This window comes from Vicia villosa, linkage group LG7 (genome assembly GCF_029867415.1).
Source record: "Vicia villosa cultivar HV-30 ecotype Madison, WI linkage group LG7, Vvil1.0, whole genome shotgun sequence".
NCBI lineage: Eukaryota > Viridiplantae > Streptophyta > Magnoliopsida > Fabales > Fabaceae > Vicia > Vicia villosa.
The window spans coordinates 105,333,141-105,346,625 of record NC_081186.1 but is presented as its reverse complement, the minus strand read 5'-3'; the positions used below and the strand labels follow the sequence as shown (position 1 = coordinate 105,346,625).

At 32.7% G+C, this 13,485-nt stretch overlaps 1 protein-coding gene across 1 annotated transcript; it reads right to left on the bottom strand.

Moving 5' to 3' along the window:
• Positions 1 to 728: 728 nt before the first annotated feature.
• LOC131618165 (serine/threonine-protein kinase OXI1-like) lies at positions 729 to 2,577 on the bottom strand. The gene is made up of 2 exons (XM_058889427.1): positions 2,000 to 2,577; positions 729 to 1,898 (listed from the first exon to the last, which is right to left on the bottom strand). Exons 1-2 carry the CDS (start codon positions 2,398 to 2,400, stop codon positions 986 to 988), a joined length of 1,314 nt encoding a protein of 437 aa, XP_058745410.1. The 5' UTR covers positions 2,401 to 2,577; the 3' UTR covers positions 729 to 985.
• Between the last annotated feature and the right edge of the window lie 10,908 nt (positions 2,578 to 13,485).

Sequence of the window (13,485 nt, the reverse complement as noted above, 5' to 3'; positions counted from 1 at the left end):
TATATTGCTATTCTAATGCTAGAGGATTAATAGTTTCATTTGATAGTATTGGTTCTTTTAAGTTTCTTTAATATGTTGGTAGTTGGATCCATTTGAAATCGCTTGTAAGTATAGTTTTTGAATTAATCAAAAATTATTAAGTTCAAAATAATTTAAATTTGAAAAAATACCGTGAAATACAAATATTCATAAAAGATAGTCAAGTTGACATTCAATAACACTAAAACTATACAAATGAAGTAGTCAATTGATGTCTTTTGCGACAACAATCACCTAAAATTCAAATAAAAATCCTTCTCAAATTATCTAGCGCCCAAAGCTAGAGCCTTACTATCATATAAGGCCTCAAATAATGTTGTTTTTCAATAACTCCTACCTTCTCGACCGAACCATTCCCCTCTAAATCATGATCTAAATAAAACCCTCTTTTAATCGCCTTATCATCATCAAGAACTAAGTAACTACTCTCTACTCCCTCATGCAATTGAGTTAGAGACATTTGTTATAAAATAGACCTAAATCCAACCCATCGTGCATTATAAAGTTCATATATGAGTCATAAAAAAAGTAGACACAAAAAGAAGATCATATCATAACTCCAAATATAATTTCAACCTCCTTCAAAAATCAATATTTTGAAAATTCACAAAACGTGTTTTTAATATTGCACACCAATTTATTTTTCTATTGCCAATATATGAAGGTTGTATTGACAATAGAAAAATATTGCACACCAATATAAAGGTTCATGAAGTGTTTCACTCAAGTCCTAATTAAAAATACTTTTTCTAATAATTAGAAACCTTCTAATTTGAGTAACTTTTTATTTCTTTTTCTAATAAGCTTTTGTGCTTTCTTTTAAAAAATAAAACATATTTTGTTGAAATAATTATTCAACTGTTAGATGCCTAATAATACTGTAACACAACAAAACCCTAATAATACTATATTTAATTTACAAATAAATATTTTTAAAAAATAACTATCAAAAAATTAAAAAATCCTCATCCTCATTGAGACTATTACTCAATTTATCAACCCACCCTGTTTTATCTTCACCATTAACCTTCTTATCTTCCATTTTATTCTTCTTCTCTTCATTATTATCACCACCCTCAGGAAAAAACACTTCATGAACAAAAACCTCCACATATTTCTTACTATACCCTTTAGTATTCTCATTCTCAACTTCAATACAAGGAATATAAGGTGGTCTTGCCAATTCAACCACCCTGTCCCACATAACTCCTTTAAAGAAATCATGACCCTTGATCTCATCCACCTTGATCCTACGGTCAGGATCCTTTTCCAACAATTTGCGTATCAAGTCCCTTAACGCCGTTTTCTCACCCGTTAACTCAGGTTCCTTTGACAAAATCCTGTAAAACGTTTCTTTCCTATTCGTCCCGTTAAACGGCGTCGTTCCATACAGCATCTCGTGTAAAACGACCCCTAACGACCACCAATCAACTTCAAAACCGTGACCTTTTCCAAGTACGATTTCAGGTGCCACGTAATCTTCCGTTCCAACGAACGAGTTCGATTTTTCAACTGATTCAACCGATTCCGACTCGTTTCTATTCACTGAGTTCACACCGGGCTGCGAGTCAAAATCCGAGTCACACGGTGAGATCCCCGAGTTACATCGGGAGAATCGCGAGATCAACCGCTTCTTTGTATGTTTCTCTTTTGATAAGTTAGACTTAGATCTATCCGACGAGTCATTACTCAGTGATTGAGTTGGTGATTTAGCTTTCAGCTTTGTAGATAGATCGAAATCTACGAGCATTATGTGACCGTTTTCTTGAATCATCACGTTCTCTGGTTTCAAATCTCTATACACTATTCCTTGATGATGAAGATACTCCAATGCAAGAACCAATTCAGCAGCGTAAAACCTTCACCAAAACAAGAAAAAAAATCAGAATCTAGTAAAAATTTTGTATATAATTAAAGATATTCATATTGATTATTGATTGAATCATGTAAGAAAATTTACCTAATGGCATCATCGGAGAACATTTTCTCAGTTTGTTTTTTTCTGAGAGAATGGAGGTTCCCGCCATGGCAATAATCAATGGCGAATCCAACGATTTTCTCGGTTTCGAACACACCTCGCAACCGTGGTAGAAGTGGATGATCGAAACGACGTAGCACTTCTTCTTCAAACGACGCTCTCTTGTACTCGCCGGAGCCTTTTGAATTATTCTTTGCGTTCTTTTGATGTATAAGAGCTTTGGATGTTACTTTCAGAGCAAGGCACTCGTCTGATGACCGGTAACCGGTTCGCGCGAGAAACACGACGCCCTTGGCGCCGCGTCCCACGGCGGATATGATTTTTAGTTTTTTGAAATCTAGGGAGTTTGCTGTTTCGGTTTGGTTGTTTTTGCTGCTGCTCATTGTGCAGCTGACCGGGTACCGGGAAAGAACCGGGTAAGTTTTTTTTAACTTTGAAGTGTAGTTTTGTTTGTTGTGTGGCTTTTAGAGGTTTTATAAAGCTTGAAGCGTGTTGGGTACGTTGTTGTTTCCTTTCTTGTTGGACAAGAATTCAATGTTTCATCATGTGAGTGAATTCAACTTAATGGTTTTTTATACATATAGATAGTTTGAACCGTGTGTAATTGTGACACGTGGTAAGAATAGAGTGTGATGAATATATAAAGTTGTGAGTGATGAAGAAATAGCGTTGGGAGTTAGAAAGAAGAAAGGGTGAGAACGTGATACCTAATAGACAGCAAATGGTGGGTTGAAAATTGCGCGTGTGGGATTTCTAGAATCCGTTCCACTCGGGTTAGGACCATGGAATGTTTCAAAATCAAAGTCAAGGTGGGGTATATAATAATATTTTGTTTTTTATTCAAAAGATATTTAGATTAGTGGAAGCACGATAATATACATGATGATAGCTAGGGAGAAACACAAACAGTCTATAAATTAACATATTAATATATGAACACTAGTACCTATTGGTACAATATGAAATTTACTTATAGTGTACCAATATGAACTGCAACAAAATCTGATTTACGTTCAATGTTAATTTAACGGTGCACAAATTAGATACGGGTGTTGTTCCAATAAGGTGAAATGAGATGGGAATAAAACAATGATCGAATAGATGCTGAAAAAGAAACTTGTATACGGTACTGTAGTTTTTTATTCACGCACAATAGAATTAGGCTATATTTGGCAAAATAGCTAATACTCCTTGTGGTCCTATTTATTCTCTTTTTAAATACATTGAATAAATAATGTATTTGGATAACATATTGTCCAAATACATTATTTATTCAATGTATCTAAAAAGAGAATATTTTTTTATAAATAAGACTGGAGGTAGTAGTTGTTAAGATAGTGATTATGATAGTAGGTACATCCTATTTTTTTTAAAAATAATATATTTGAATTTTTTATTTCCACATTTAAAACACATTTATTTTATTTTAAATTATAGTTAAATATAAAAGGTAATAATGAGTTTTTATTAAATAATCAGGATACAAATTGAAGAAAAGAAACAAACTTGTAGTGTCCTAAATGGTAAAAGCTCGATATTACGGGCGTCCATCGTCCAACAAATAGGTTGCTTGGACGGAGTATAGTGAAGTCGTCCATATAGTTAGTTTGACGTGAAAGTTAAGCAAGAGCGAATCTTTATTGACATCAAAAATATAGTCTGACTGTTATTTCCTTAATAAATAGAGCGAATAAGGCCACGTCTAATAGGTCATAGACCCTAGTTCTAAGAGAACTCCTATAAATACACTATCTCTCAAAGGAATAGAAGAAAACTCTTGAGTAACACTTACTTACTTACACACATTCAAACACAATTTAGAGAGTACTCAACTCTGAGTAACAAAGTCAACATTACTCAAGTCTTCTGCATGCGACCTAGCTGCGTCGACCAGCAACAAGATCTCTTACCTCACGTGAGTTGGTCTCTTAAACAACCTCAGAAACCACCGTACAAAGCTACTCGTCGTCGTGGACTAACACTCACCCCAAACGTGTAATATACATACCAAGATCACTAAATCTCCATGCCTTTGCAGAGATAACACTCACACGCACTTGTTCTTTCTTGAACAATATAGTGGCGCCCACCGTGAAGACTGATAAAACTAACATGAGTCACACTTTTTTCCAATAATCATCCCCTACTCCTGAGGGTACCAGAGGTACAGGAGTCGTCAAGGTCATGATGGAGATGCGAGCCGCCATAGATAAATTACGACGCCACAATTGAACATTTGAAGACAATGTCCAAAACATTAGACAACGCCAACAAGAGGTCAATCCCCTCGAAGAGATGGAGATGTTGGATCTATAATATGTATTCCATCAAAGTAGGCAATATCTACCGAAAAAAGTTAAAACAACTATGAAAATTATCTATCGCTTGCTCGATGATAACTTTATATCCTAAAGTAAACATATTGATTGACTCCCCAGTGTCGTGTTGGTCAAAAAAGTTTCGAGAAAGTGGAGATGTGCGTTGATTACACGAATCTTAACTGAGTGTGCTCTAAAGATTCGTACTCACTTGTAAATATAGATAAACAAGTACACAATTTGGTCAGGTATAACTCAAAGAAAAAATTGATAAAATAAGTGTCGTTTTTCGTTGTATAGTAAATAATATATTAAATTTATTATAAAATATTATAAAGTTTTCTTTTAGATAAAATATATATTCTTTAAGGTATGTTTATTTTAAGGTTTAAAAAATATTTTTTGAAATATAATTATGTTTTAGAAATTAGAATCAGCATCAATAATTTTCCACGTTCAAGGTGTCGGTGGTGGGCCGCGGCTGAATTTTACCGACAGTTCATCTTTTTTTTTTTTTCTGTATAGTTTAAATGTATAAGTTTCATAAAATTAAAACTCTCATACATCAAATAATAATTTTTTTGAAGATAATACAACTAAAATAAATTAAATTATTATTGTTTGTTTCGGTTTTCAGATAATCCATTTTTATTAACATAAAATTAATGTCAAAATCAATTGAGATGGATTAGGATTGGTTTGGTTCAGTTTAAAATCAAATTTTGAAAGGAAAAAAATTAATTTAATTAATTTGAATTGAATAATTAACTTGCTCTTGAATTCAGATAATCCTTTTTACCATTTTTGTATGAAGAAAAATTGTCTTAAACTTTGTTCTTAAGTTAGACAACAATTCATTTTAAAAAGTCAAACAACAGTTTATTATAAAATAAAAGTTAGACAACAGTTTTTTTCTATTAATATTTCATAGTTTCACGTATATGATGAGCTCATAGACACTACTATTATTGTCTTTGACAACTTTCCTTAGTGGACATCTTCGTGAAAATCATGTGTGAAATCTTTGACAAAATTAAAAATTGATTCAGTCACAGAAAAAAGTGTGCACCGTCAATTAATTATGAGCATTGTTATATAGCATGAGAGATTTTTCGTATCATTTGCACGAACATGTTTAGATTGTAAATTTTGCACTCATAGTTGAGATTATAATATTTATTTTATACTACAGTAAAATAAATATAGGTTAAATGACTTGTAGAAAAAAACTCATTATTGTTCAATTTAAAAACAAAAGCACTACAAGTACAAAATATACTCTTCTTTATATCACCTACATTTTTTTCTCTTCATCAAACAACACATCAAAATCAATTAACAATTCATTCGCATAAGATGTACGAAAATTCTCTCGTACCTTTAAGCATTTTCCATTAATTATATATTACATACATGTGACTCTTACCAAAAATAAATTGATAAATTTGAAAGTAGAAAATAATAGTTAATACTTTAATTTTTTTATAGTTGCGTGTATAAGAGAGTATCCTCATAAAAACGGTAATCAAAAAGTGAATAAATAGTACTTGTTGAACATGAACAAACCTAACTATTACTGTTAAATGAACGTGAATGTTCTTTTCTTCTCCATGAGTATGACCATGAATGCCAACTGCCAAGTACAAAGTGATTAGAATCACTAGGTTAACAGTTGCCTTCTTTTGTTAAGATAATTATTTTTTGAACTTATACTTTGAATTTATAAATAAAATTAGACAAGTGTGGTAACATCATTGTGTTTCAATTTTTTTGGGATCTAACATGTAAGAATATTTTTATATTCGGGCCTTTTTTTATAACAACACATCAAATGAAAGACACTACATATTCATCCAAAATCTTAAGATAATATGTGTATTGACGATTCTTGCCATGTGAATTGAGCACTCGAAGTCGAGATACCATTGATCGCGACATTCTACATCTTCTCTAACATCCACCATCACATTTTCAATTTGTGGTAACCGGTTACCGTGGGCTTGTAATCGGTAACAACTGCCTTCTGCCACATCTAGTTATCGGTTACTAGCAGAGTGTAACCCGTTACTGCTGCCTTATGTGCTGCTTTGTGCTTCAGTGATTACAATCAACAGTGTGCTCTCATCATCCTCTTGCCTTGTAAATTTTCACTATTATGGAAAATACATACCACAACGGTTAGAAAAGGGATACCACAACGGTTGACCAACCGTTGTGAGGTAACGTGTGATTGTTGTATGATGCTTTCCACCACGATCGCACGACCGTGACTATATGTTTGGAAGCGCACTAATTATCACAACAATTACTTTATACAACTGCTGTGATATACTTTAAAGAGAACTTTTTAACAACGATTCTTCTAAACAACCATTGAGATATATACACTGAATTTATCATGAATTACTTGGAGTGCTTATTTCTATCGGAAGTACATAATAATTCAAATGCATTATATAAGCTTTTGGGAGCAATTCGATATGACAAATTTAAAAAATAAGCACTTTTGAAACTGCAGGAACTGGTTTTTTGAGGGCATAACCGGTTACCTGAAAAGGCGTAAACGGTTATAGGAGGCTATTTTAATTGTTAGAACTTGTTTTAATGCTTTTAGTTATTCAACCCCCTTCCCTCGCCTATATTTCATTTTGCAACATATTATTTACATTGCAAATTAAATTAGAGGTGAAGGAACATGACGTTGAAAAATAAGAAGCGTTAAACCATGTTCAATTTGTTAAATAGCGAAATGAAGATAATAGACTGAATATAACTTTATCCATCCTATTATAATTTTTTAATGCAATCCAAAAGGCTACATATTCGGTAAGGTGTTGAAAAAACACTCAAACCACATAAGATATATTAAACTTATCTAAAACAAATATTAATAAAATATTCATCAACAACAAACCTTAAACAACATAGAACTTATATGTAACAAAAACAATATCAACTCATAAAATGTGCCAGAAATGTATCTGTCCCATAATGGAATCAACAAATGAAAGGAAAAGAGGATGAAGCTGAAGTCGGAGCATCAAACATGTGTTAATCGATAAGTTTGGAGCGCTAACACAAGTTTGTTGTGTTAACTTTACATTCATCCTCATTGATTTTTATCATTCACCCATCCATAATTGCAATTCAAAACAAGCAGGATCATAAAGATAAGCATAAACAAGTCAAAACCTGTAGAATCATAAACATAAACATAAAAAAGTCAAAACAAACAAAATCATAAACATAAACAAGTCAAAACATTATGACACAACTTATTGAAACCTAAATAATAATAGATTAAAAGAGTTTGAAACATAAACGAAATCGATGGGTAAATTTGGTGAAGACGAACATGAAGGTACCCATAGGTTCAAAGAAGACGAAATCGTTGCATACGTTTGGGGTTTTGTTTTGAGAGAGAAGATATGACTTATTGCATAAGTTAGGATTTTGTTTCGAGAGAAAAGAGAGAAATATGTTAGGATTTTATTTTGAGAAAAACAATAGTTATGTATTGAGTGAGAGACAATTTTGCTTAAATTTAAATAAGCATCAGTTTTCACCACGGTTTGTAAGACCAATCATGATGAAATGGTTGAACTTAACACCACGTTTTTATTTTAAAATATTAATGAAGTTCAATATTAAGGATACATGTCTCATAGAAAAGGACACAATATGAACTTCTTCTATGTGAATTTTGAGATGGTATCGTCAGAACTGACGCCCGAACCAGACTTAACCGGTGGTGATAAACCAAAAAATAAATAAATAAATGCTAAAAAATTTAAGGGAAATAGTTTCGCATAGAAAGTTTTACTCACATTAAAAGTCCTTATAAAGAGTTAAGAACATTTACTCAACAAAAAGACAAAAGAGGATAAAGAGCCACATGGACTAGTGTAGTGTAGTGGTCCAAAGAATTATGCCACTAGTCTCATTCATATAAACCCTCGATTGTGTCGCCACCAGCGACACTGACTCCGAGACCAGGTCTGAGGGCGTGGGCGTAGAGGCGCTAGTGACAACACTTGAGCACTTAGGCACGGCGCATCAGAGCAATAGAGCTATTTGCAACATTAAAGAAGTGGCGTCTGCGGCGCTCTAGCATTCAACCGACATTTGGCGGCTTGATTTTTATCATTGCTCTTGATTTTTTTCCGTTGTTGATAATTTGAATTTCGAATTCAAAATATGCAACACTTCATGAAGTGGTGAATAAGATAAATATAGGCGAATCATTGCAAAGTTATTCTGAAAATGTGTTGTTTCATCAAGAGTTGCAAACTTGTGAAACAACACATGCATGACCTATAAATACATTATTCAAGTTTTGAATATCACACAATCAAACACACATCCTCTTCATTATTCCATACCCTCTTCCATGCACCCGAGTTTTTAACCAGTCTTGTGCAGACTCGATTATAAGGTTGAATTATCCTGGGTATTCTTGTATTTCTACTCTAAGACTTCAAAGAGAGTGTTGAAATACTTTTAAGAAAGATGACTATATTCACGATTCAGGCCTGAATCTATTTATTTTTACCGAAATTTCTAACATCTCACATCATTTACTTAGTTGTCACGTCAAAAAAAAAATGAAACTCAAATAAAATGGGAATAAAATCTTAAAAAAAGTTAATGAAATAATCAATAAATCATATTTTAAAATGGGAAAATCAAAATTAAAATAAATTTAAGGGACCAAAAATTTATTTATCCTGATAAAAATTAGTTTAGGTCTCTATCCATGTTAGATTGGTTTTTAAACAAAAAAAAACATTTTCTCTCTATCTCAAATTAAGCATCATTTTTGTCATTTTTTCTCTAATTATTTATCCTTTTTAGAATATTAATGCATATGTTTTGATTTTTTTCTATTAATTTACTTTAATTTATTATATTTTAAATCACATAACTATTCTACTAATTAATATTAATATTTTTTTTTTAAAATTCCCTCCCACCTCTATTATGTGTTTCTTACAAATTTAGAAAAAACATGCATCTACATTTACAATTGAAAACATACAACATTAATGAAACTAAAACTCATAACCATTTTACTAACAAAACTCATAATTATAACATCAAAAGTGAAACATATGAATTCAATCATAAACGCTTTTAAAACTTACCAATATCAATTCAATTAATTATAATTTTAAATACTATAAATTTCAAAAACTGATTCATACAAATATTATTTATTTTTAAACTAATAAATATAATACTATAGGCTAAAAATTCACCAATAAACTCATGGCTACATTTTGCAACCTTAGTTTATTATTATCAATATTAACTATTTGTTTTGCTCTATTAGTTGAAATTGGAATTTCATCATATGTTCAACTATCAAATATTTCTCCCACTGAAAGTACTTATGAACTATCAAATATTTCTCCCATTGAAAGTAGTCATGTAGAAGCATCATTGTATGACAATTATTTGAGTGAATGTTCATCAAAGGTATACCCTTCATGTGGTGATGAAATATTCTTAACCATATTTTTTGGTAATCAAACAGCTAGTAATGAATGTTGCTTTAATCTTGTGAATGTGGTGGGAAAGCAATGCAATGAAGACATGACTAAATATATTTTGACTTCACCAAGTTATGAGAAAACAAGAGATATTATTACCAAAAGGAGCCAAAGTGTTTGGGATAATTGTATTTCTTCTTTACTAAATATGCCTGAAGATTCAATAGATCCTAATGTATTTAATTTTAATTCAGTAGGTCCTAATGTATTCAACTTTAATTAAGTATATTATGCAAATTCATAGTTGCTCAACTTGATATCTAATAAAATGGTAATAAACTCTAAATAGTAAATATTGTGCACTATAAATCTATAATATGATCTAATTAATTGGTATGAGAAATAATGATAGAGCAACAATTACTTTTAAAAATTTAATCATCCATTATTCCAAATTTCTGAAAAATATACCAATGATAAAAGAGATTTTGAAGAGTAATTGCAAGTCTCTAGTCTTTGTTTCAATAATAGATTTCAAGAATTTTCTGATTCACTAAAAAATTTGCATAAATATACAATAAATAGACATTCAAAAGAACCACCACAAGAAGAATTTGTTTACTATATCTCTGAAACTGCTAAATATATTGAACTAGAGATCTGAGAGGAAGACCCATAAACACAATGTTACAACTTTTTTTCCCAAAAAATATTATAGATCTAAAATCTCCGTGGTTATTCCAATTTAAACTTTGAAAAATCATTTTTTTTACCTTCATATCATGGTTATCTCTACCACCAAACCCTCTTTTAATTGTGATTATAAAAGGTAACAATGATTTAAGGGTGTTTTCACAAATGCCATCAACGTGCGGCGAAAGAAATTAAAACTCCATCATAAACAACTCAAGGGTGTTGTCATAAATACCACTAACGTACGACTAAAATAATCATTGCCCCCACAATGTCAATGCACATAAGGACAAAAAACCACAAAGTAGCAACTAAGGGTCCACCCTCCCTCTTGGTAACTATCCACTAAATCGGAATAGGTGAGTCCTCATTCATTGAGCTCGAACCAAATTCTCACTTGGGGGTGTGGAAGGGGTTTCGACCATTGGCCTACAACTATCCCCATATACGTCCAACAGAACTTTGAGCACGGCCTCAGAGAACAAGCTATCTCCATAAGAAACGAATTCGTGAATTATAGAAATGTCGTAAAAACAGGTAAAAATAATGGTAATTAATAGAAATTGAAATGCACACTTCAAAACAAGAACAATAAAGTTTACTTATTCATTGAAGATATATCAGGTACAAACACATTACATAAAAAAAGGAGAAAGATTATCTATCTGAATTGTCCATAACAAAGACCAACTCCACATTCACTATTTCTTGGTCAAGTCGGACTAGCTCTCAAGAAACATACACTATGGGATAAAAATGTTCCACTTGATGGAATGCATTCTCAAAGGATACAAGCATGGCAGAATAATTGTCTTTCACTTCCTTTGCATACTCTTTAGCTAGAGAAATATTTTCAATAAATGTTTCCCGAAGGTCGTCCTTAGTCTTCTTTCAAACTTCTCGAGTCTCTCTCAAGGATTCCATTAGGTCCACGGTCGTCTTACGAGAATAATTAATTCCTTTGCTTGGCTCAACACGAGAAGTTTCAGACATGATCTGTGCTATCTAGGCAAGAGATAGAGCTTTGGTTTTCCCCATCACCGTTCGTAAAAGTGATTATACCTTTTTGACCAAAGTACCAAGATACTCTAGTGGTTTCCCTCGATTGTAAGGGCCTTGACACATTCTTTAAGCACTTCCTTTTATCATTGAAGACGATTGAGAAAGAAGACAGTGCAAAAAGCTAAAAATATTGATTCCTATAGGGTATTATATATCATATCTTCCAGCTATTTATGACGAACAACTTCATTTTTCCCGAAAGTTATGTGCAGTCCTCTTTAGAAAGAGAAGCTCAGATCTCCCTGACAGTTATTGGATTGGGGCGGGAAAGAAGCGAGGGGGAAAGGCCACTAGAGTCGATGTATTCCCTCACATGGAGTCATATTTCCCTAAGTCTTGATCAAGCATCTGATCAACAGCTTGAGGAACCTCGTGTTAGACAAAGTCAACTCCTCTAGAGGGGTGAATGGATCCCTAGTAAAAATGAACTAGTGAAAATTCTGTTTTGAAAATTTATTAACTATGGCTACTTCTCTAGGCAGTTCATCGATCGTCCTGGCTATGGCTACTTCTTTCCCCAATTCCAAACGGAATTTAGATGATCAATCTTAATTTGCAAAAAGTGTTTACAAGAGAATAATAGCAATCTAATCTTACAAATGATATGTTTGATGATGATTCTAACTCCTACCGCTCCCTTGATCTTGAGCTCAATCAAGTAACTTGATAATACCAATTGATCATCCGGTTACTCCTACACCTTCGACAGAACCACCTTCTTCGAAGCTTTCACTCAACTGAATCCAACTACAAATTATCGTGACCCAAAGATTTCTAAACGAACCTCCGGTAATCGTTGCTTCTTTGACATAACCACCTTCTTCAAAGCTTTCACTCGACTGAATCCGAATTGAAAAATCTTGTCTAAAACCCCCAAATCAACACCGTGATCTTGGAGGACAAACCCTAACTGGTTTTTCCGAATGAAACACCCAAATATTCTCAACCAAATTTACAATTCAACAACCTAAATTGGATGTTATTAATCTAAATCTAGATGACACCCAACAAGAATGATTATGTATAATTATTGTGTGTATGCATATATATGATACATTGAAGAAGAAAAGAACTCTTTGGATGTTTATGGTTTCATCAAGTTTGAAATGATGCATGTATGAGGTATTTATATGTGTGCAAGTTGGAGGCAAAAAGAAAACTAGAGGTTTAGAAAAGAATGCAAATTTTCAAAAAAAAAAAAGTTACACATGTGTTAACACATGTAAGTCATGTGCTGACTCATTTTGACACATGTGTCGACACATGCAAGTCATGAGTTGAATCATAGTAAAAAAAATTCTACTATGTGTCGACCTGAAGAGCCTTGTGAGTCGACTCATGCAAACAGAAGCTACAGGCTTTAAAAAGCAAGTACATGTGTCAACTTATTCGACGTATGAGTCGACTCATTGAAGAAAATTTTCTTCTATCTGTCAACCTGAAAAGCTTGTGTGTTGTCACATGCATTATAGAGCCTACAGGATTTAAAACGCATGCACATGTGTCGACTCATAGATCGTATGTGTCGACACATAGACATGTTTTTCATATAAAAACATGTTTTTAATGCATAAATCCTTTTCTAAATACATTATAAGCTTCCTAATTCTAAGATGCACATTAAGATTCAGAGATACCAAAGAGGTCGTCCAATATACAAAAATGCTAAAATTTTCCTTGTTTTGACATCATGCAAAACATCTCAAATGGGATAGTGTACTCACACTTCGAACTCAAGACTAATTACCAAACTCCCTAAAGCCACGACCGATGAAGACCACGAGGAATTTCCAATTATGACGTGGTTAAGATAATGTTGGACCGCTGTATATGCTGGGGTAGGTGAAAAAATGGTAACCAATCTAATAGAGGGCCTACAGTCTCAACCCCCAGTGGTGGAAGC